Genomic DNA, 22,956 nt, shown 5'->3' on the forward strand with positions numbered 1-22,956 from the left:
TATCTAGTTTAGCCCTCCTGGCTATATCCGATCATCTGTCTTTTGATGGCACGATATGACTTAGATGGATAAAATTGTCCCCAAACATTCTCTGTTGATGTATAAAAGTTATTTTTAAGATTATAAAATATACTTTTTAGTAAGATTTAGTTTTAAAGTGCTAAATTCCCAATTTAATTATTGATAAATTCACGGAAATTGATTGTTAGGGCATTTCACGAGTTGCTTAGGCCAGACCATCAGGAAACCTTTTCACAAAGACTTTAGAAAAGCTAAAGATACCAGCAGTTATGCAAGTAGTCAATGTATCCCTTAAAGACAGTAATTGTCACAAATGTCTTATCACTTGGCTGACTCCAATTTATATATTTTGGTCATTTGACACGTATGTGCTCTCCGTAGTGCAGAGAGAAGACAATTGGTTACTCTATACATCCCAAGTAATCTAGCGTGAAGACAATTGCCACTTAAGTGTCTCTAAGTAATCTGTGTAGTAATCAGTTTAAACGTTTTGTGAGTAATTCGTACAAACTGGTTTTATGCAAATTGTGCTGATATAATTCTCATACAGTTTATTTTTGCTTAAGTATACTGATATCCCATGTAACATAGCATGAAGTCAATAGTCACTTTAGTGTCTCTTAGTAATCTATGGTGAAATCACTTCAAACTTTTTTTTGTACTGAACTTTATTTTACCCACCAGAAGCGTTGACTAGTTTCTATCAGCTATCAGACAGTAATTAAAAATTGACCCCCTGCTTAGGACATGCACGTGTTAAAATAACTAGTCACGTAGCTGATCAAGTAACCAGTTACAAAGCTAGTAAGGTAACTGACGCTATGTAACTTGTATGTGAATCCAATGCGTTGCCTACTTTGGACCAGTCTCATTGTAATCAAAAAGGATCAATTGACCCCCTGCTTAGGAAATGTACGTATTAAGTAATAATATTGAAGTAATTAGTTCCCACCCTAAATGATGGGTAAAATCACTAGTTCGGTACTGTCTCCTTGAACTGCTGGGATATTATACAAATAAAACTATAGAGCGAATGAGAATTACAGACACTCAGATATATGAAAATGAAAATGGGAAAATCGATCCAAACAAAATGTAGGTTGAACCGGTAAAAAATTTTAATCAAAATAAGGAATAAATGAAGTTAAAAAGATACCTCTCATAATTTAGTTTAACCTACAATTTTAACTCTACGGTTTTGACCCAAAAATTATCTTCTCTCTGGATTTGCGTCTGCACCGCTGTAGAGTACACATACTTCGTTTAAACCGAAATTTAGTCTAGTTTTATAGAAATACAACACATTTTTAAGTACATAAAGTATTGCAATCAAATAAAAATTATTATTTTTAATGTTCTTGATTCTGATTTATCAGTCTTTTTGAGTCTGATAAGTGAATCGCATGTCCAAAATACAATGTGTTTAACATTTATTCTTACTAATAGAAGAAATTTATGAATTTATTGATTATTATCGCTAGACTTTTTAATATGAAAGCACCAAAAATACTCATGCGTTCTTATCATTATTTGGAATAGTTTTTTTCTTATTATTAACTTTAAGGTTTTTCGTACAAATCTGAGTATTTTTGTTCATTTATAGAGGATAATAAGTTTAAATTGTTGCTTAGAGTAATTTGAAAATTTTGTTAAAAATACATTTTAAGTGTTAATAGTTTTCAAGATTAATTCAAGTGTTTTATAGTTAGTTATACGTGGTTTAAAGGTTGACACTATGAAAAAAGTTTAAACTTTGATTTCAGATAGGCTTTTTATTTAGGGGGTTTAAGTGTATTTTGGGAAATTTATTTTTTCTAGAAGATTTCAACCCAAATATAAAAATACCAAAAAACCAATTTGTAAAAAAATTCAAAAAAGTACCCTAAATATAGTTTTTAAAATATTTTTAAAAAAGGTTTGCTGCATGTGAAGATCTTTTTAAAGAAATAAAGATTGCCTTTTATATTGGATTTACTTCACAAATATGGAATAATCTATTTCATATTAGTTGTTCTAGGGAATGATGCTTGATATTTAAAGATTATAAATGATATTTAAAGAATATGAATAATGATTTAGGATTACTGTCAAAACTCGTGAAGGTCGTTTTAGTACTTTAAGTAATTGTCAATGCCTGATAATTTCTAATCAGTCATAAAAAAAATTCCAATGAAATTATAACACAAATAACTTCCTTATCAAAAAAACGCATAACATCGATTATAAAACGCATTTTGTTAGAAATTTCGTGTTATTATATTTTCAAGGAAAAATGAACATGCACTAAACTTTAAAATACAAATTAATCGATAATGTATAATAAACTATTTCAAAATGGTTGCGATAAAAACTGTCAGCCTTTGCTCCCCCATGAATTGTTTTTTTTACTGTAAAAGTATGGAATTCGGAAAACCTATTTGAAGCCACTCACGTATATTGGTCAATACAATCCGTTCTATATTCAGTATATAAATTATGGTGTCGGGTATGAAAACTGTAGAAATTAACAAGTGAGATTGTTATATTCGGGTGTATCGAATCTTGTATACCCAATAAAATATTTTTCTGATATAGGGTTTATATGGGGGTAGGATCAATTACGGATCGATCCTCATAAAAGCTGTTAGAATGATTTATTTTCATATAATTATTTTAAGATTATTTTAAAACAATTATGCATGTTCAAGTTATTTTCTTGTATGGGGACTATAGCCAAATGTTGCCCGATTCTGACGATACTTTACAGTATGGTGGAATTTCCCATTGATATTTTCTAGTAATAGAAATATACTCTCGTATACACGTTCAACATATTTTGTGATATTTGGATCGCGATTAGTGTTTATAAACTGGTTAACCGGATATACAAAAAACGCTCTAAAATCAATAATTTGAAATATTTGACTTTTATATATTTTTTACTTACATATTTGGTATGATTTATAATGACAAATAATCACAGTTAAGAAGAAGTGCGTTTGCATATTATATGTCATTTTTGGGACATGTAACATTTTCTGTTTCATATCAGAAAGTCGAGGTGATAATAAATTTCAAAATTATCAAATATTTATTTAAAAAAATTATTTAAATTTTTTGGTTGAAATTTAATGAATAAACCAATAATTAAAACAAGTATTACATATTTAATAACATATTTATACTCAATTCCATTTGACTGACATAATAATTTTGAAATTTTTGCAAAATAAAATGGACTTATCACTTTTGTATATTTATAGTTATTTAATATTAACCATTCCTGACTACTAAAAACTACAAATTATAAAGCTGTATTTATATTAGAGTGGGTTAATTTGTATGGAGCCAAAAAAATGCAACAAGCGGTTATCAAAATCGTAATCTACGATGAATTCTAAGAATGTTTGCCGAAGAAACCATGGGTCTAAAATCAAATCCGAGCTTCCCATTTTTAACGCGAAAATTTTCCTTTCGTATTTTATATTTTTGTTTAAATATGCTAACATTTTATTAAGCCTTTTAAGAAACTTGACTATGTTTGGGATTGTTCGAAAGGAAAGAATGGAAAAAAGATGAATCTTTGCAAATGGAGGAGATTATCAATAAACTACACCCGAGGATGTTTACAAAATCTCATATTGTGGTACGATAACCTAAAACCGATATTTTGGGTCACAGTGGGGGAAATGAAAAATAAAAAAAGGTGCAAGGGGTGTCTCGGGTATATTACAAATTAAAAATGATGCCAAATTTTTGTTCTCTATCCGATTTGAAATATTTGTATCTACATTATTTTATCTTTAATAGTTTACGAGATATTCACCATTGAAAATAAAAATTTTATGTTTTTTACTTAAATTTGTCTGTATTTTTGCAAAATACGGATCCAAATCTCTCCCGATTTTTTGAAATATATATCCTTTAATTAACAATAAATTTATTAGTATTATAAGGAAAGAATTACTTCAAAATCGATACCAAGTCAAAAGTTATGAGCACTTAAACTAAGTAAAAAAGCAAAAAAATGTTTCTTTTAAAATTTCAATAATTTATATTTTTGAGTGATTTTCGGAAGTGGGGTTATATGGGGGCTATGACCAATTATGGACCGATCACCATGAAATTAGGTCGTGTGATTTATGTCTATATTAAAGTTAACTATGTTGAATTTTGTGTGTTTACCAACATTTTTAAGCGATTTATGCACGTTAAAGTGATTTTCGGAAGCGGGTCTATATGGGAGCTATGACTATGGACCGATCGTAACAATATTTGGTGACATGAATTTTGTGTATATAAAACTTATTTGGAGCGGAATTTGTGGAGATACATATGTAAATTAAACATTTATGACCGATAAAGTCCAATTTCGGGAGGACATTTGTATGGGGGCTAGGTGAAATAGTGGACCGATTTCAGCCAGTTTCAATAGGCTTGGTCCTTGGCCGAAAAAATAATATGTACCAAATTTGATCGAAATATCTTCAAAATTGCGACCTGTACACTGCGCACAAGGTTTACATGGACAGCCAGCCAGCCGACCAGACGGACGGACGGACATCGCTTAATCGACTCAGAAAGTGATTCTAAGTCGATCGGTATACTTTAAGGTGGGTGTTAGACTAATATCTTTGGGCGTTACAAACATCTGCACAAACGCATTATACCCTCCCTACTATGGTGGTGTAGGGTATAATAAAAATATTGTAAAGTGTTTTTTCGCGATTTTTTTTTTAAAAAAAAAATACTTATATTAATTTTTAGTTATACAGAAAATAAAAACAAAATAAAAACAAAATAAATAATGCGTTTACATTTTTCTCAACGGTAAGATTTTGGGAAGTACTATAGAAGAAAAATAATTTCAATATTTGTATAAGTGCGTGGTCAAGAGCCTTCCGAAGTAGACCTATTTTTTATCTAAATTTTAAATTTATGCCAAATTTTCTCCTATCGCATAGCTGCTTTCAAAATATTAAATCCTCTTTTGTAAGCCCCAATATGTTCTTAAATATTCTGCAAAAGCAATTTATAGCCCGCATCTCAGTCCCGTCAACGGAGTCAAAAATCTAAAAAATAAAATTTTTGGTATTTTTTAAAAAATCGTGAAAAAAATTTCGTTTTAATTTTTTTTAATTTAAGTGTACATAACTTTTGACTTGGTATCGACTTTGAAATAATTATTTCCTTAGATTACTAATAAATTAGTTGTTAATTAAAAAATATATATTTGAAAAAAATCGGGAGAGATTTGGATCCGCTATTTGCAAAAATACAGACCAAGGTAGGTAAAAAATATAAAATTTTAAATTTCAATGGTGTAGTAGTATGTTTTGTAACTCTCGTCTTTTAGATTCTACATATGTACAAATCTTAATGTTGAAAGTCTGAATTTAAAACATAAGTTCAGTAACAACTCCTCTATAGCCGTGAGAAACTTTATTAAAATCGGATTATCGGTTTAGAACTTACAAATTTATTTGCACCTTTTTAATTTTTCATTTCCCCCACTGTGACCCAAAAGATCGGTTTTAGGTTCTCGCACAACCACAATATGAGATTTTGTAACCATCCTCGGCTGAAGTTTATTGCTAATCTTCCGCATTTGCAAAGATTCATCTTTTTTGCCTTTCTTTCCTTTTAAACAAGCCCAAACATAGTCAAGTTTCTTAAAATGCTCAATAAAATGTTAGCATATTTAAACAAAAATATAAAATACGAAAGGACAATTTTCGCGTTAAAAATGGGAAGCTCCATTTTGATTTTAGACCCATGGTTTCTTCGGCAAACATTCTTAGAATTCATCGTAGATTACGATTTTGATAACCGCTTTGTCGAGAAAAAAATTGACCCACTCTAATGTATATACTTTATTGGACATTTTATGTTTTCTACACATATGTGACGGTTAACCGTTTTAACCGGTTTTTTCAATGTCGGTTAACCGTAAAACCGCTTTTCTAAAAAATGCCTATTTTCGGTTAACCAACAAACCGGTTTTTTATAAAAACTAATCACGATCCATTGTAATGGATCACGCAAAATTAGGTTATCCATCAAAACTGCATGCTACACGTTCAATAAATATCGCGATACTGGATCGCGGTCAATATATATTGAACGTGTAGCAGTGCCCTTACCAAAATTCTTAAAAATTTATTACAAAATTTTCAACTTTTTGCACAATTGGTCAAGATACCACTTTTCGCATGACATGGAGTAGTGTGTTAAAAACAATATACATCAATTTCTCGCAGACAAACTTTGTTAACTGGTTCATACAAACATTCTGAAATTGTTTTATTAACAACAGTAAAATATATGTATTTGTTGCCTTGCACTCTGAACTAAAATTTGTAATTGGGTTGATCTAATTCTAAACTCATATTTTCACTACTCAATTGATATGTGTTATTATTTAGTACGTCATAAAATCTATTTAGGTTAATTGTTATTGTCGTGATATAAATAAAATAATCTGGCTAATTTGTGATGTTTATTTATATAGACAAAAAATATTAAAAACTTGCAAATTAAGTCATTAAACCGTGTTTTTTATTAATCATTAATCAAGTATTTATTAATTGAATCATAATATAGAATATATAATTATAATAAATAGTTTAGGAATACTTTCGATCAATTCAGTATTTGTTACATCATTACAAATGTATACAATTACATACAAAAGTATATTCTGTAGATATGTAAATAGATAGTGGTCAGTGCCCTACACATCGAAAAATAGTATAAACAAATTGATTCAGACCAAAATAGATTTAGAATTGGTTTGGTAGAAGGAAATTTTTGAAATACAATTAGCAAAATCGGAAGTATGTGTTATGTTTTAGTACTAGTCATAAAGAATTAAATGAGGGCTAATGGCTTAGGATATATTAGCATTTTAAAATTAATTTTTATCCACCGTACACCAGTTTTTTGTAATGGAATTGTAGTGTTTTTAAAAAATTCAAAATGGATTTTGCACTTCTTTTGAATTTTGTGCAATGGAACAAGACTTGTTGTTAAAAAATGATCGCCGAATTTAAACAAACACAGCGCACAGTGGGACAGAATCGAAATTTTTTGGAAATAAATCTGGCATTTCTAAATGGCTGGTCCAATCGGAATAAAATTTGACGTGGACGTAGCCAAGGAGTATTCAAGTTTAAGTTATTAAAATGGGCCCTACAAATCCTCCTACAAATTTGTATCAAAATTTTAATAGGATTGCAAATATTAAGACCTATTTGATCCACATATATTCCGAACTAATCTTTTTTGTTTAGATAAGTTTATTTTTGGTCTTACAAAAAAAAACTGGTCAAAAGGAATCCCGAAATTCCTAAAAATTGGAGCGAAAATCCCAAAACGGTATTTTTTTTACAATTTTATCCATTGGGTCCACAGTTCCATCGGTGTTAGGAAAATACTTTGGGGATAAATAGGAAACAAATCAAGATTTCCAAATCTTCTTTCCGTTTTCTGATCCCAGCTTTGGGATTTTAGAACATGTGGTTCAAATTTGAAATTTTTATAAAAAATAGGTCAAATTCTGAGGGCGTAGGTGCGACATATTCAAAAAATTGGGCATGTTTTTTTACACCAAAATGTTATCCGTAAAGATACCTTACAGATAGATACCTTACTTCTTATAGAATTTTTTTTTTTTTTTTAAAAAAAGAGTTAATTCACCCTTTTGCTTAAAATAATACAAAAATCTACTATTTTTTTAATTTTTAAATAGAAAATCTTTTATTTTTGGATTCATAATTGTTATTGCTCTGAAGTCTTTTGTATATTATTGATAATTTAGTTGTCTAGTTAAAACAACAATCGAGTCCATTCGGTCTAAAATTATGCCCTATATTTTTAAAAAAGCAGACCAAGGTGTGGCAAAATTTTAAAATTTAAATTTAGAAATGCCTATAACTCGGAAATTATAAGAGCTAAATAGCACACGCAAGCATGTCTTTTCAAGACCTAGCCGAGCGCTTTGAAATTGGATGGGAAGAAAAAATGGCACGTGTTTAAAAATTTTACATGTCGAAGGTACCCTACTTTGAGCCCTCATAGCGCCGCTCCTGCAGCATTTCTAGTGCCCATTTTAATAACTTAAACCAATCATGTGAATCGTAAAATAACTATATTATGGTTACAACAATCATGTAAATAGTTACTGTGACTATAATATTGTTAAAGAACTTGTAACAATGTTGAAATGGTTACAGTAAACATGCACAACTTTGTTTTTTCTCTGCGTGTGATTTCGATTTCAAGCGGTTACAGTTTTCGCCATAACTATCAATAAGGCTCAAAAGGCCAGTCATTAAGTATTGCTGGTTTGAACATAGGGAAGAAAGATCCGAGATACCTGATGTTTCTTCTGGAATTTCACGTCGGATACAAAATTAACTAACGAGAGAAATGTAGCTGTTATTAAAACATATAAAACTAAATGCGAAATTTTATTATGAAACTTTGGGAGCGAGGCAAACAATAATATTCATGTCGAAGGTACCCTACTTTGAGCCCCCATAGCGCTCCTGCAGCATTTCTAGGGCCCATTTTAATAACTTAAACTCGAATATTCCTTAGCTACGCCCACGTATAGTTTACTGTAACTATATATATGGTTGATACAATCATGTGAATCGTAAATTAACCATATTATGGTTACCACAATCATGTAAATAGTTACTGTGATTATAATATTGTTGAAATGGTTACAGTAAACATGCACAACTATATTTTTTCTCTATGTGTGATTTCGATTTCAAGCGGTTACAGTTTTCAGTGAGTTTGGATTTCGCCATAACTATCAATAAGGCTCAAAAGGCCAATCGCTAAGTATTGCTGGTTTGAACATAGGGAAGAAAGATCCGAGATACCTGATGTCACTTCTAGAATTTGACGTCGGATACAAAATTAACTAAGGAGAGAATTGTAGCTGTTATTAAAACATATAAAAGGAAATGCGAAATTTTATTATGAAACTTTGGGAACGAGGCAAACAATAATATTCACATTTCTGGAATTGGATAGCTGGTAATTGGGTTAAGTTTTTTTTCGACCCATCGACTCCATGAGATCACTTATTGTGGGGAGAAATATGGAGCAAAACGTTATCTACATATGCGACTTCTTTGGTGTCTTTGATATCAAGCTTGAAAAGTATTTTATTTACAACAATATTCCTATGAATTGGAGATATTACTGCCCCTGTGGCTACTCCTTGTCACAACCTTATTTAAACAGGATCACATTATTAATGGAACCAAGATCATATTATAAATGCACCTTACTTGTTGTACCCTTTGATGAAATAGCTGACTGAACAAACTATTGCAAATATTTATAAGGCCAACAACTTGTCTGTAGGGTATTCATATACAAATAAAGCTTATTAATTTCTGAATAGAGGCTTGTTCTGAAATATGTACTACACATAAAGAAAACAAATACATTTTATTTAATTAAATACATATGTCAGTATTAAGCAATTAATGAGTACGAATAATTCACATGTTTCTCTCACTATAATAATGTTTATTTTTTTGTTTTCGAAGTCAAACATAATTATAAAATTTCCAAATCCATGTACCACTGAACTAGACTACAAGTATCGGCGTAAAGTTCAATAGTATTTTGTTGTAAAGTTCTTATCTTTGCTAGACTGAAATGAGTAAAAATATGTATAACAAAGTAACAGAAAAATAAAATATATGTATAAATTTAAGTAGACTCGTGTAATGACGACATTATTATCAGTATTTTTGAATGTGTAAAAATAAATAATGAATGAATAAGTTTTGTGATGAATAATCAACTAAGGAAAAGTAAATCAGTTTTAAATAATGACGAATTGGCTTGATTTGCATGAATTGCAGAATTTGAATGTAAAGCGTTTTTTTTTTTAAATTCTTATCAAGAATTTAAAGCGCACAGATGGTTAAACGAATGCTACTTGATCCGCCAGTATTTTTTTACATACAGTGACTGATAATAAAATGGAAACTTTTCGAAATATTTAATTCCAAAAAATTCGTTTGAACCTAGTGTTTTTTTAGTATTTTTTTATACCCTTCACCTTCGTGAGAAGGGTATATATAAGTTTATCATTCCTTTTGTAATTTCCACAATATCATTTTCCGACCCTATAATATATATATATTCTGGATCCTTATAGATAACGGAGTCGATTAAGCCAAGTCCGTCTGTCTGTTGAAATCAACTTAACGAAGCCCCAAATAACTTACATACATCAATATCTCTTCCGGCTGGGTTGCTATTTAAAATCGAGAAAATCGGTCCACAAATGGCTGATATATAAGGAAAAAAACCAGGACTACCTAGATTTTTGACCTGGATTACTAAGTCATTAATATAGACAATATGGATATATAATGATATATTTCAAAGACCTTTGCAACGACGTATAAAAGACCATAAGATATAAGTAAGTTGGGTAAATGGGTCCAAATCGGAAACAATATTTTTTAACCCGAACTTTTTGTTCAAAAGTTTTTTTTTTCGGAAAATATTAAAAAAATTTAAAAAAAAAAAATTCGAAAAATTTTTATCCAAAAAATTAAAAAATGCAAAAATAAATTTTGTTTACCTAAAAAGATTTAAAATTTTTATTTTGAAGTATAACTTGTTTTGATGTAAAATCTGTCTTACGCTATGCATTTCTTGAAAAAACAAGATAACTCCATAGTTTTTTAAAAAAACAGAAAAATTAGAAATTTAAAACGAGGTTGTTTCGAAAACTAAGAGAGAAAGAGCGGAATAAAACAAATTCGGGTCACAAGATCGTTGTGTCCATATTTTGATCCTAAAAAACTCGGCTTATTTTTGATATGTACATATATAATAATAAAAGGAAAAAATATTTTTTGGAAAAAACTGGGTAACTCCATTTTTTTGTAAAAGAAAAAACGGATAAATTAACGTACTGAGTCAAATAGTCAATTTTTTTTTTACAAATTATTACTAAAGTTACCTTAATTCCGTAAAATAAAAAATAAATTGAAAATGAAGTTCTTTTGGAAAAACTAGGTAACTCCATTTCGAAACAACAAGGTAACACGTAACAATTAGCTAAATTTTGAATTAATTCTTTTCAAAACAAAAAAAGAATTGAATGAAATTGGAATGAATTCGAACGAATTAGAACAATGAATTGCAATTCAAATGAATGAAATCAAAAATGAGTTGCAATCAATCATATTCAAGAGCAGATCTAAGGGAATGAAAAATGGAAATGTCTCCTACCAAAATGAAAATACTCAGTGCAAATATGCGATTATTTAAACAAAAAATGTTTGTTAAACACACCTTTAATAATATTTTCACACTATTTGATGAAAATAATAAAAATTTAAGTTACTTTTAGTAAATAAACAAAATTTTCCATTTTTGATGTGATTGTCACCGATACCTAATAATTAAATTCCTATTCTGCCACTACCTGACAATTCCAGTATATCATGGAAATTTAAAATCTAATGCTAGGTATACACGTTACGATAAGTCGTACGATAAATCGTATAAGTATGAAGTACGAAGTATGGATATCAAAAATTTTTGATTTTTGTGATATTTTTGTTACTTGTCATTTTTTTCAAAGGAAATAGTACGATTTGTAGTAACGTCTATCACAAAATCGTACTTCAACTCATACTACGATTAGTACGAAAAATAGTATCGTGTATACCCAGCATAAGAATTTTTTTCTTTGGACTATACTAGGTGATATACAAAACATAAAAACTTAGTTGAATAACAAAACGACAGAGGTGCTTACTTTAGATTTAATTACAAAATCAATTCTATTCAAATGAGTTAAAAATTAATAGCTAATTCTTTTTTCTACGCCATTTTTCATTGAAATTGAGAACATTATACATGATATTGAGAAAATTCCAAATGAAATTGAGAATTTCCATTTTAAATTGAGAAAATTCCAAATGAAATTTAGAAATTCAATTTCAAATTGAGAAAATTCCAAATGAAATTGGGAAAATTCTAATTAAAATTAAGAAAATTCCAAATGAAATTGAGAAATTCCATTTCAAATTGAGAAAATTTCAATTGAAATTGAGAATTTCCATTTGAAATTGAGAAAATTCCAAATGAAATTTGGAAAATTCTAATTGAAATTAAGAAAATTCCAAATGAAACTGAGAAAATTTTATTTTACTCTACATAAATAAATATTATAACATACATTAAACAAAAAACATATGAACACAGTCTTATTGACCAACAGGCATATCTTGCAATTCCAAAGCGCTTTGGTGGAATGATTTTGTATGTTCAGTAGCTCTACAGCAATCTCCAGTAGTTATACAGGACTTAGAATCGTTTATTAATTCTTGAAGATATAAAATCCCCTGCTCTCCTACATTAGGAGGATTTACGGTTGGTATATTCATCAATATTTTTGATTTTGGACCAAATTATTTCAATAGGGTTAAGCATTGGAGAATAGGGACTCAATGGTAAAAGTGTTGCTGGAGAGTTGTCGAAAATTTTACATAAACGACTGTGACAAGGGGCATTGTCACATACCAAAACGAGTTCAGATAACTGATTACCCACCTCTTGCTATCAATACTTTTGACCCATTCGTTTCCGCTATCGGCAGTAAACGAACCTCTGCGTCTATCCATTTGAATAATGCCTGCGGTACCAATTGCACCTATCAGGTGGATGTCGGGTCCACCGGAAGTAGGTATCAAAATAACTGTTCGGGATCCAACACAAGACCAACCATGTTTTCTACGACAAAATAAATTGAAATTGGTCGATCTACCCAGACCACCACACCTTTCCACATCTGATATAATCGTTAATTTTGTTCTTTTTAGTTTAAAATAATTTATATAATGTTTCTCAATTTTATTTAGAATTTTCCCAATTTCATTTGGAATTTTCTCAATTTCAATTGGAATTTTCCCAATTTCATTTGTAATTTTCTAAATTTCAATTTGAATTTCTCAATTTCATTTGGAATTTTCTCAATTTCAAATGGAAATTCTCAATTTCAATTGGAATTTTCTCAATTTAAAATGGAAATTCTCAATTTCGTTTGGAATTTTCTCAATCTGAAATGGAAATTCTCAATTTCATTTGGAATTTTCTCAATTTAAAATGGAAATTCTCAATTTCATTTCAAATTTTCTCAATTTCAATTTGAAATTCTCAATTTCATTTGGAATTTTCTCAATTTCAATGAAAAATGGTGTAGTTCATTTGAATTAATTCAAAATCAATTCAATTCAAATAAATAGGAAATGAAATGCAATTCATTTTGACAAACTCATTTGAATTGCAATTAATTTTCACCAAATTTCATTCAATTACTTTTTTTGTGTGAAAAGAATTAATTCAAAATTTGCCAATTCAGTGCATGAATGATTAGCGAATTAATTCAAAAATTAATGATTCATTTACAGCTATGTTCAGTAATTGAGTTTATTGAAATCTAAGTTTAAATGTAATACATTGTATGAATTTGTAAATTTTATTAGTAATTCTAATCAGACCGAAATTATCATTATCTATATATATAGTACAGGCGCGGATCCAGGTCAACCATTTGGGGGCGGGGGTGTGTATATTAAAATTTGTTGTACATTTTTCTTTTTCATATGAAAACTTTTTGATTTTGGGGTGGGAATTCCTATTTCCCCCCCTGGATCCGCGCCTGATATAGTTATATGACAAAACAAGTATTTAACTGTAAAATCAATAAATTTAGAACAGCTTCCGCTATTATTAGAGTATCCAAACCTATTAAGGCAGCCTACTAAGACAGCTTAATTATTGTTTATCGGTAAATTAAAACAATTATTGATATTAGCCATACTTTGTTATAACTTTAAAATTATTAGCTATTGACTAAATTTTAATTTTTTGCTTTAAATAGCTGCATACGTAAAGATGTTTGCCATTTAATAGATTTCTTTGCCTGTTGAAACAATCGGGAGTTAGAGCAGTTAAAACAAAAAAAAAACATGAAACAAGAATTCATAGAGAAACATTTGGAATTATCATTTTTAGAACGGTTTATGCAGATATTACCGGTCATAATCCACGTTAACGCTTTCTCACTTTTGCCTTTAATTGTTTTAGTTTGTGGTCCTGTTATATTGGTAAGTGTTTAAAATATAGGATTTTCCTGATTTTCATTGTAAACTTACACAGTGCAACACGAACAAAAATAACCACTACGTGATAAAAGACCAAGAAAAAGTTTTTTGCGATTTGGATCTTGATGTTCTTTATGAGAAGGGCTACATTTTTGCCTTAGAGAGCAAATCAGAATTCCGACCTGTTTGGGGGCCCATAAAAAGTGCATGACTTTGGGCAAAACTGGGAGACACGGTTTTTTTTTATTGGTCTTTTATCACGTAGTGGTGTCCGTATATGGTTATATTTCCATGACTCAAAAAATTACACACAATTACACCAATAAGTATGGTTTTTATAGCCTTCACCAAGAGTGCTAAGGGGATAAGTTTGTCCTTTCGTTTGTAGTTTCTACATAATCTGGATCGTTATAGACAGCGCAGTCGATATAGCTATGTCCGTCCGTCGGTATGTTGAAATCAACCTTCCGAAGCCCCCAAATAACTTATATATATAATTCATACATCAAAAATTAAATTCGGGAAAATGGGCCAAAATTCACTGATATATAGTTATACCCTACACCACCATAGTGGGGAGGGTATTATGGGTTTGGGCAGATATTATTAGTCTAACACCCACCTTAACCCTCTAACCGGCAAGGCTGCCTTTAGGCGGGTATGTTAAATGTATTTAATGCTGCTTTATTTGGTTATTTTTCCCGTTATAACGCTAAATATGTGTAAAGAGACAAACAATTTACTTATTGTGATAAACAAGAACGTGCACTTGTCTTTTGTTTGTTTTTAGTCCAACGTATTTCTTTTTTTTTCAAACAATAACCTGGTATATTATTTTACCTCGAAATAAAATTAGCCGGTTAGAGGGTTAAATTCGATTAAACGATGTCCATCCGTCCGTCTGGCTGGTTGGCTAGCTGGCTGTCCATGTAAACCTTGTGCGCAGAATATAGGTCGTAATTTTGAAGATATTTTGGTAAATATAATTTTTTGATTCAAGGACGAAGCCTATTGCAACTGGCTGATATTGGTCCATTACAAATGTCCTCCCGAAATTAGACTTTATCGGTCAAAAATTTTGAATTAAGGTATCTACACCAATTTCGCTCCAAATAAGTTTAATATATACTGAATTCATGTCATCTAAATTTATGATGATCGATCCATAATTACAAAATTACGCATTGCTTTCAAGGAAAACAAATTCTTAAAGAACTTGTAATGTTTATAAGGGTCGTCATGTAAACTTGAACAGAATCAGCATATTTTTATACCCTACACCACCATAGTCCGTCCTTCCGTCTGTCCTTGAAAACCTTGTGCGCAAAGTACAGGTCGCAATTTTGAAGATATTGGGATAAAATTTGGTACATATAATTTTGTCGGCGCAAGGACGGATTCTGGAAGAAATACGTCCATTATTTTACCTAGCCCTCATACAAATGTCCTAAATTTGTATAGGTATCTTCACAAATTTTGCTCCAAATAAGTTTTATATATACGGAATTCGTGCCACCAAATTTTATTATGATCGGTCCATAATTTGTCATAGCTCCCATATAAGACCCCTTCCGAAAATCACTTTAACGTGCATAAATCTCTTAAAAATGTTGGTATACATGTAAAATTCAACATAAACAACTTTCATATAGACATAAATCACACGATCAAATATCATGGTGATCGGTCCATAATTGGTCATAGCTCCCATATAGCCCATTTCGAAAATTTATTGAAATTTTAAAAGAAAAATGTGTTTGCTCATTTACTTAGTGTAGGGTATTATATGCTCGGGCTTGACCAATCATACTTTCTTACTTGTTTTTGACCTACTTTTGATCTATATCTAGATTACTAAGTCATTAATAAAGACTATATGGATATCTAATGATAGGCATTTCAAAGACCTTTCCAACGAGTAAATAATGCCGTAATATTTCGGACCTAAAACGCGTCTAAATCGGGAAAAATACTTTTTAATCCGACTTTTTTTCACCAACAAATATTTTTAATCTTTATTTTTATACTAGAGTTCCAAATAATACTCTGTTAGTTAATTTTTGACTTAATAATTTCAAATAAAATGCATTTTCCCGTTTGCACCCCCTTTTTGGTATCTTTTGTAAAATTTTATTCAAATAAATTTCTGTATCGTAATAAAATATTTATGTCAATTTATAAAAAAAAACTATTTTATGAAAAATTTACAAAAAATAAACACAATTTATCCCTTAAGGGTTCGAATTTCCAAAAAGTACCAAATTCATGTTTGTTATTTTTTGATATGTAAAGAATGTGATTTAAAATTTGTTTCTATTTTTATTGATTTAAAGATATATAGGGTGCCAAAAAGTTACCAAAATACAGTTTTTACCCATTTTCTCTCCTAAAAGGTTCGAATTTCGAATACTCTTTTATCTATATAAATATACTGGAATATAGCACTCTTAATTCTTTTTAGTTGAAATTAAATTCGTTTGGTCATTTGGTGGTTGTGATTTACTTCATCTATATACATTTTGATAATGCCACAAGAGTTTCAACTAAAAATGGTCAAGGGTACGTATTGAAATAAAGTTGAATGGAAAATAAATTATTTTTATTAACAAATATTTATTTTAGTTTGATATTTTTAATCCGCAGTAGTCTGAGCAATTATGTTAAGCAATACTATTTTCCAATTGAGCTTATAAAAACCGCGGACTTAAAAGCGGATCGTAATTATTTATTTGCCAGCTTTCCTCATGGCATCACCTGGTAAGTTTAATTGCTGGATAATTCAACTAAATAGCACTAATATTACCTTTTATATTTATAGTATTGGTGTAACCAGTAACATGAGCCAAATGAATGCTGAGTTCTTGAAACTATTTCCTGGCATACAGCCAAAAATTGCCACTTTAAATGTATTTTTCTGGATACCATTTGTAAGAGAGCTGCTTATTTCACGGGGCTTGGTACCATGTTCGAAACATTCTGTAACAAATATTCTCAGTAGAAAGAACGATCGTAATTCCAACGACAAAATAAACGATGGCTTTACTGCGAATGCTTTAGCAATTATGGTGGGGGGAATAAAGGAGTTCTTTGAGACCTCACCGGGAATTTATTGTTTAAGATTGTTAAATCGCAAAGGTTTTGTTAAAATTGCTATACAAACTGGGTAAGTTATTCAAGTTTGCTAACTAACTCTTAATATATGTATGTATATTTTTATAGGTCCCCCATAGTGCCAACATTCACATTTGGAGAAGTTGATGTTTTTGATCAGGTCCAACTACCTTCAAATGTTTTAATAAAAATTTCGACTTACCTAAGTTTAGTTTACGTATTATTGAAATGTTTTTTAGTAAATATCCCTAAAAGACAACGACTTGTACAAGTTGGTGAGTACTGAATGAAGTATTGTGCTGTAGCTAACATTTAAATTATTTTTTTTTAATGAACACTTAATTACAGTTGGTATGCCCATTGAAGTGCAGAAACAACATAACCCTTCCCCGGAACTAGTCGATGAAATTCATCAAAAAGTTATCGACAGTTTGCAACAAATATTTCATACATATAAACATAAATATTTAGCAAATGCAGATACAGTTAAATTAATTATTAAATAAAATAATAATTGTGAGTTGTAATATGATTTGAACTTAAAACAAGTAAGAGCGCTGTATTCGGCTGTGCCGAATTTTATATACCCTTCACCAAATTATACTTCAAAATACAAATTTTAAATATTTTTAGGTAAACAACATTTTTTTTTCCAAAGTTGTTTTTTTAATTTTTTGGAAATTTTTTTTTGGTTTTTACATTTTTTTTTTATGAAAAAAAAATCGGGTTAAAAAATATTTTTTCCGATTTTGCCCCATTGTAGGTCTAACTTGCTATAGTCTTATATATGTCGTTGCAAAGGTCTTTCAAATGTCTATCATTGGATATCCATATTGTCTATATTAATGACTTAGTAATCCAGATACATATAGATCAAAAATTGAGGTTGTCCTGCTTTTTTCTCATACCTCAGCCATTTGTGGACCAATTTTGATGATTTTAAATAGGAAACTTCTGAGCATGTCTGACAGAATTATTGAAGATTTGGATCCCGAAGATATCTGGGGTCTTCAGAAAATTGATTTCAACAGACGGATAGACAGACATAGCTTAATTGACTCCGCTTTCTATAAGGATTCAGAATATATATATACTTTATGGGGTCGGAAAATTATATTGTAGTAATTACAAACGGAATGACAAACTTATATACATACATATACCCTTCTCTCGAAGGTCAATTATAAATTATTTCAACTATTCATTCATTCCATAAAACCATTCCCAATAACTAATACTTTTGATCCATTCAAAAGCTTTAATTTGAATGATTACACTTTAGTAAATTCAAATCTAATCCAAATTTAATGAAAATATTTGTTCTTTACTAAATTTGTTTTTATTTTAATCATTTAGAAAATGAATTGAAAAAAATTTTTCAAATCCATTTTGTAATAGATTTGAATTGAAGAAGATTTATGAAAATAATAGATTTTTGTGACATTTGACCTCCAATATATCGCGCAACGTATAGCTTTTACCATCATATTTAATGCAAATTTTTGATTTATTCTGTTGTTATAGAAAACTAATATAACTTTAGAGCTCTTTGGAATTCCAATTTGTATTTTGTGTAAAAAATTAAGAAAATAAAAAGAATCGTTTTAGAAATATCCAAGGATAAAGGACATTTTCCTAATTTAAATGTCCTTTTTCTAGGAAGATATATAATTTTTATAAAGATAAAACTGAATCCTTGTTAAACCCACCATGTTTGTTAAAATCGATAGACGCAGTCTAAAGCCAATTTTTCACCAAAATGTCCTAGTAAGAAAGTATGGTCGGTCAAGCCCGACCATATAATACCCTACACTAAGTAAAAGAGCAAAAAAAAATTTTCTTTTAAAATTTCAATAATTTATATTTTTGAGTGATTTTCGGAAGTGGGGTTATATGGGGGCTATGACCAATTATGGGTCGATCACCATGAAATTAGGTCGTGTGATTTATGTCTATATTAAAGTTAACTATGTTGAATTTTGTGTGTTTACCAACATTTTTAAGCGATTTATGCATGTTAAAGTGATTTTCGGAAGCGGGTCTATATGGGAGCTATGACTAATTATGGACCGATCGTAACAAAATTTGGTGACATGAATTTTGTGTATATAAAACTTATTTGGAGCGGAATTTGTGGAGATACATATATAAATTAAACATTTATGACTGATAAAGTCCAATTTCGGGAGGACATTTGTATGGGGGCTAGGTGAAATAGTGGAACGATTTCAGCCAGTTTCAATAGGCTTAGTCCTTGAGCCGAAAAAATAATGTGTACCAAATTTGATCGAAATATCTTCAAAATTGCGACCTGTACTCTGCGCACAAGGTTTACATGGACAGCCAGCCAGCCAGCCGACCAGACGGACGGACGGACGGACGGACGGACATCGTTTAATCGACTCAGAAAGTTATTCTAAGTCGATCGGTATATTTTAAGGTGGGTGTTAGACTAATATTTTTGGGCGTTACAAACATCTGCACAAACGCATAATACCCTCCCCACTATGGTGGTGTAGGGTATAATTAAATCAAATTATTTACTACATTATACAATTTACATGATAATTGTTTTTGCCTGAATCTTCGTTAGCTCAGAAATACCTAAAGTTTGTTGATTAAATACCTTCTTTATATTCCATCAGTTTTAAAATTTTTTATTCTATTTTGTTTAGAAAAAGTACCAAAAAACTATTAAATTTTGTTCCCTTATTAGTACGAATTTCAAAAAAGTACCAAAACAGATTCGAGATGTTTTTAAGAAAATAATAATTCGATTTCAATTTTATTCGTATCTTTAATATTTTTGAAAATAATAAAACGGCTCCACCGATTTTGATGAAATTTTCAAGGAATCTTCAGAATAGCCTGGAGGGTAACACTGTAAAGTCAGATTTTTGATTTTCGGTCTGTGGGCGGAGGGGTGTGGCATTATCAAATTTTTACATTATACCGCTAATACCATCTATATATATAAAAAACTTCTGGACCGATTTTGAAATATTGCAGATATTTAATTTTTTACCTAAACATGCACACTAGAGTGCTCCAAAAAAATAAAATTGCGAATTTTGACCGTCACCCCCCCTCTAGAATGGTTCTATGTATTGTAAAAACTCGTTGTGAAAAATATTAGGATGATATGATAACGTTAACTGGTGCCGCAACGACGCTGAAGTTTTGAGGTGCATTTACAAGGGGGAAAAAATGCAATTTTTTCAGATTTTGTAAAAATTTTGGCATTAAATAATTACTTTTGCAATTTAATTTAAAAGAATCAAAATGTACACGTAATTGTCGTTCTAATAAGATATAAAAGACAAAAATTGGTTAAAAAATGTTAAAGTTATTAAAAAATCGCCAGGCCATTAAAGTGTCTCAGGCCACTTGAACAAGAAATGTAGAAACAAAATTAACATATTTTGATAAATATTATAATAAAAGTACATTTTTACTTAAAATATATCCATATTTACTTGTATATGAGTTTTTGTCTTCGTAGGATACCTTTAACCTATTCGGAGGTATGACCAAATAAATTTAATTTTTTTAAAGGCAGTTACAAAACTCCAATTTCAAATTTTTAAAAATTTTGTTAAACAAATTTCAAAATTTTTTGATCATCACATTGGGATTTATTGAGAAAATAATAGGTAATAAAAATATGAAAAAAGTATGAAAATACCTCCTATAGTTTTTCCGTACCTGCGATTTAAATTTTGAGATTTTCAAGAAAAACTATTTTTTTTGGCCATATTTTGGCAAATGAGCCGAATTTCTTTATTGTTATGATTTTTAAGCAAAAGCTATTCAGAATATTATATTCCAGGTAATTTTAAATATAGTCTGAAAGTTTTTCTAAAATCTTAAAACGATAACCCTTAAATCGTGAAGGTCAAACGTCAATTTTTTCAATATTTGGAATTTCTCATGGAAACATAGCGAAATGTTATTTATTTTTCGGCCGATTTTGATGAAACTTAAGAAAAATATAACACAAAGTCTAGTATTAGAGTCTAATACAAGATAATTTTATAGCAAGAGAGTTTACTGCAAGAGAGGGACTGTAAAAACATAACATCGTAAAGCAGGCTCAAGACAAGATAATTTTATAGGAAGAGAGTTAAGGAAATACACAAAAATTATTATTATTTTAAAATTAGTTCTCGAAATCATGGCCAAATCATGGCCAGTCCCAAGTAGTCTCCAGCGTTACAAACATCAAAACAAACGCATAATACTCTCCCCATTATGGTGGTAGGGTAAGAAAATACAAATTTCTTAAGCATTTTTTTGGAATTTTTACCTATTAATTAAATACTAGGATCGCCTGGTGGTCAAAATTCGACCACTAATAACAAAATTATACAGTTACTTTGAGTATACGCAAAAATATTTTTCACGTTTGTTTACAAATACACGTTTATTTAGATGTGCATAAACATGTTGTTGTTGTTGTTTTTGTTTTTCAAGCAAATTTTTAAAAAAAATTTGTATTGTGCACATTTAGAGAAAATAATCTTTTAAACCATATAGGTTTCATCAATATTGGTGGACAATAACATAATTAAAAGTGTACCATAAAAAAACGTGTGGCCTATTTATATATAAGATTTGGATAAGTTTCCATTATATTGTTAACCACTGTCTACATTTGAAGTAGTCGTTTTTTTTTGCTTATTTATGGACCGAATTTGTGGACTTCGGAAAAGCTATTTCAACCAACAAACGGACAGACGAACATTTTATATAAATACACTACCCTACCTATAAATAACCAAAATTTACATACTTTATGAGGTCGCAAATGAAAATTATGGAAATTACAAACGGAATGAGAAACTTATAGTGAAGGGTATAAACAAATTTTTTTAAATTTTTGTAGAGTATTTCATAATTTGCTTTTGAGCTTTCAGAACATTGACTGGGCATTTGCATTAAGAATTCTAATATAATAACAAAAGTTTATTTTTATATTTAAAACATGGAAAACTATATAAATATGTATAAATGTCTGAATGTATTTACATTAGGGTGGCCCAATTTATATGGAGCCAAAAAAACTAGTCTATATTCTCAACTAAAGTGAAAGTTAGCTATATTAAAAAAACAGTTAAGAAAGTAAGTTGGTCAATAATAATCTACACTGAGTAAATTATTCGAATTATTCGATTTTTAACTTGAGATAAGAGATTTTAACTTGTTCGAATAATTTGATCACACGTTTAAAATTAATCGAATTATTCGAATAATTTAATTTTTTTATAAAAGTAAAGATGTCGGTTTTTTAATATTTAATTGTTAAAGAAAAACAAAAAATAACGTTAAAGTTAACAATTCAAGTATTGATAATGTTAAAAAACATTCGATAACAAAGTCCATCATTAAATTATCAACAGAAATATTCTGATCAGAATAACTTCCGAACAATCTATCAAACAATTGACTAGCAAACCCATTAGTTTTGGAGCTATGCTTTAACAAATTTGAGCTAGTTGGACATGATCCTGAATTCAAATACAATATAAACGTACTAAGAACTTTCTTATGTCGTTCATTAATTCGGGTTTTAAATTGAGTAACTAATTCTTTATTAAATGAATTATTCACTGTTTTCTAAATTATTTATAACAAATTGTATTATACCCTCAAGCTCTATCTATCAACGTTGCCGAATCTTTGC

The 22,956-nt window shown here is 29.7% G+C and overlaps 1 protein-coding gene across 1 annotated transcript; it reads left to right on the forward strand.

Annotated features, from left to right (window-relative positions):
- The first annotated feature begins 14,027 nt into the window (after positions 1–14,027).
- On the forward strand, positions 14,028–17,805 carry LOC135961363 (2-acylglycerol O-acyltransferase 2-like). Its single transcript, XM_065512861.1, has 6 exons — positions 14,028–14,165; positions 16,624–16,721; positions 16,785–16,919; positions 16,981–17,325; positions 17,382–17,548; positions 17,622–17,805. The coding sequence occupies exons 1-6, from the start codon at positions 14,028–14,030 to the stop codon at positions 17,777–17,779; spliced, it is 1,041 nt and encodes a 346-aa protein (XP_065368933.1). The 3' UTR covers positions 17,780–17,805.
- The last annotated feature ends 5,151 nt before the right edge of the window (positions 17,806–22,956 follow it).

This window comes from Calliphora vicina, chromosome 5 (assembly GCF_958450345.1).
Source record: "Calliphora vicina chromosome 5, idCalVici1.1, whole genome shotgun sequence".
NCBI lineage: Eukaryota > Metazoa > Arthropoda > Insecta > Diptera > Calliphoridae > Calliphora > Calliphora vicina.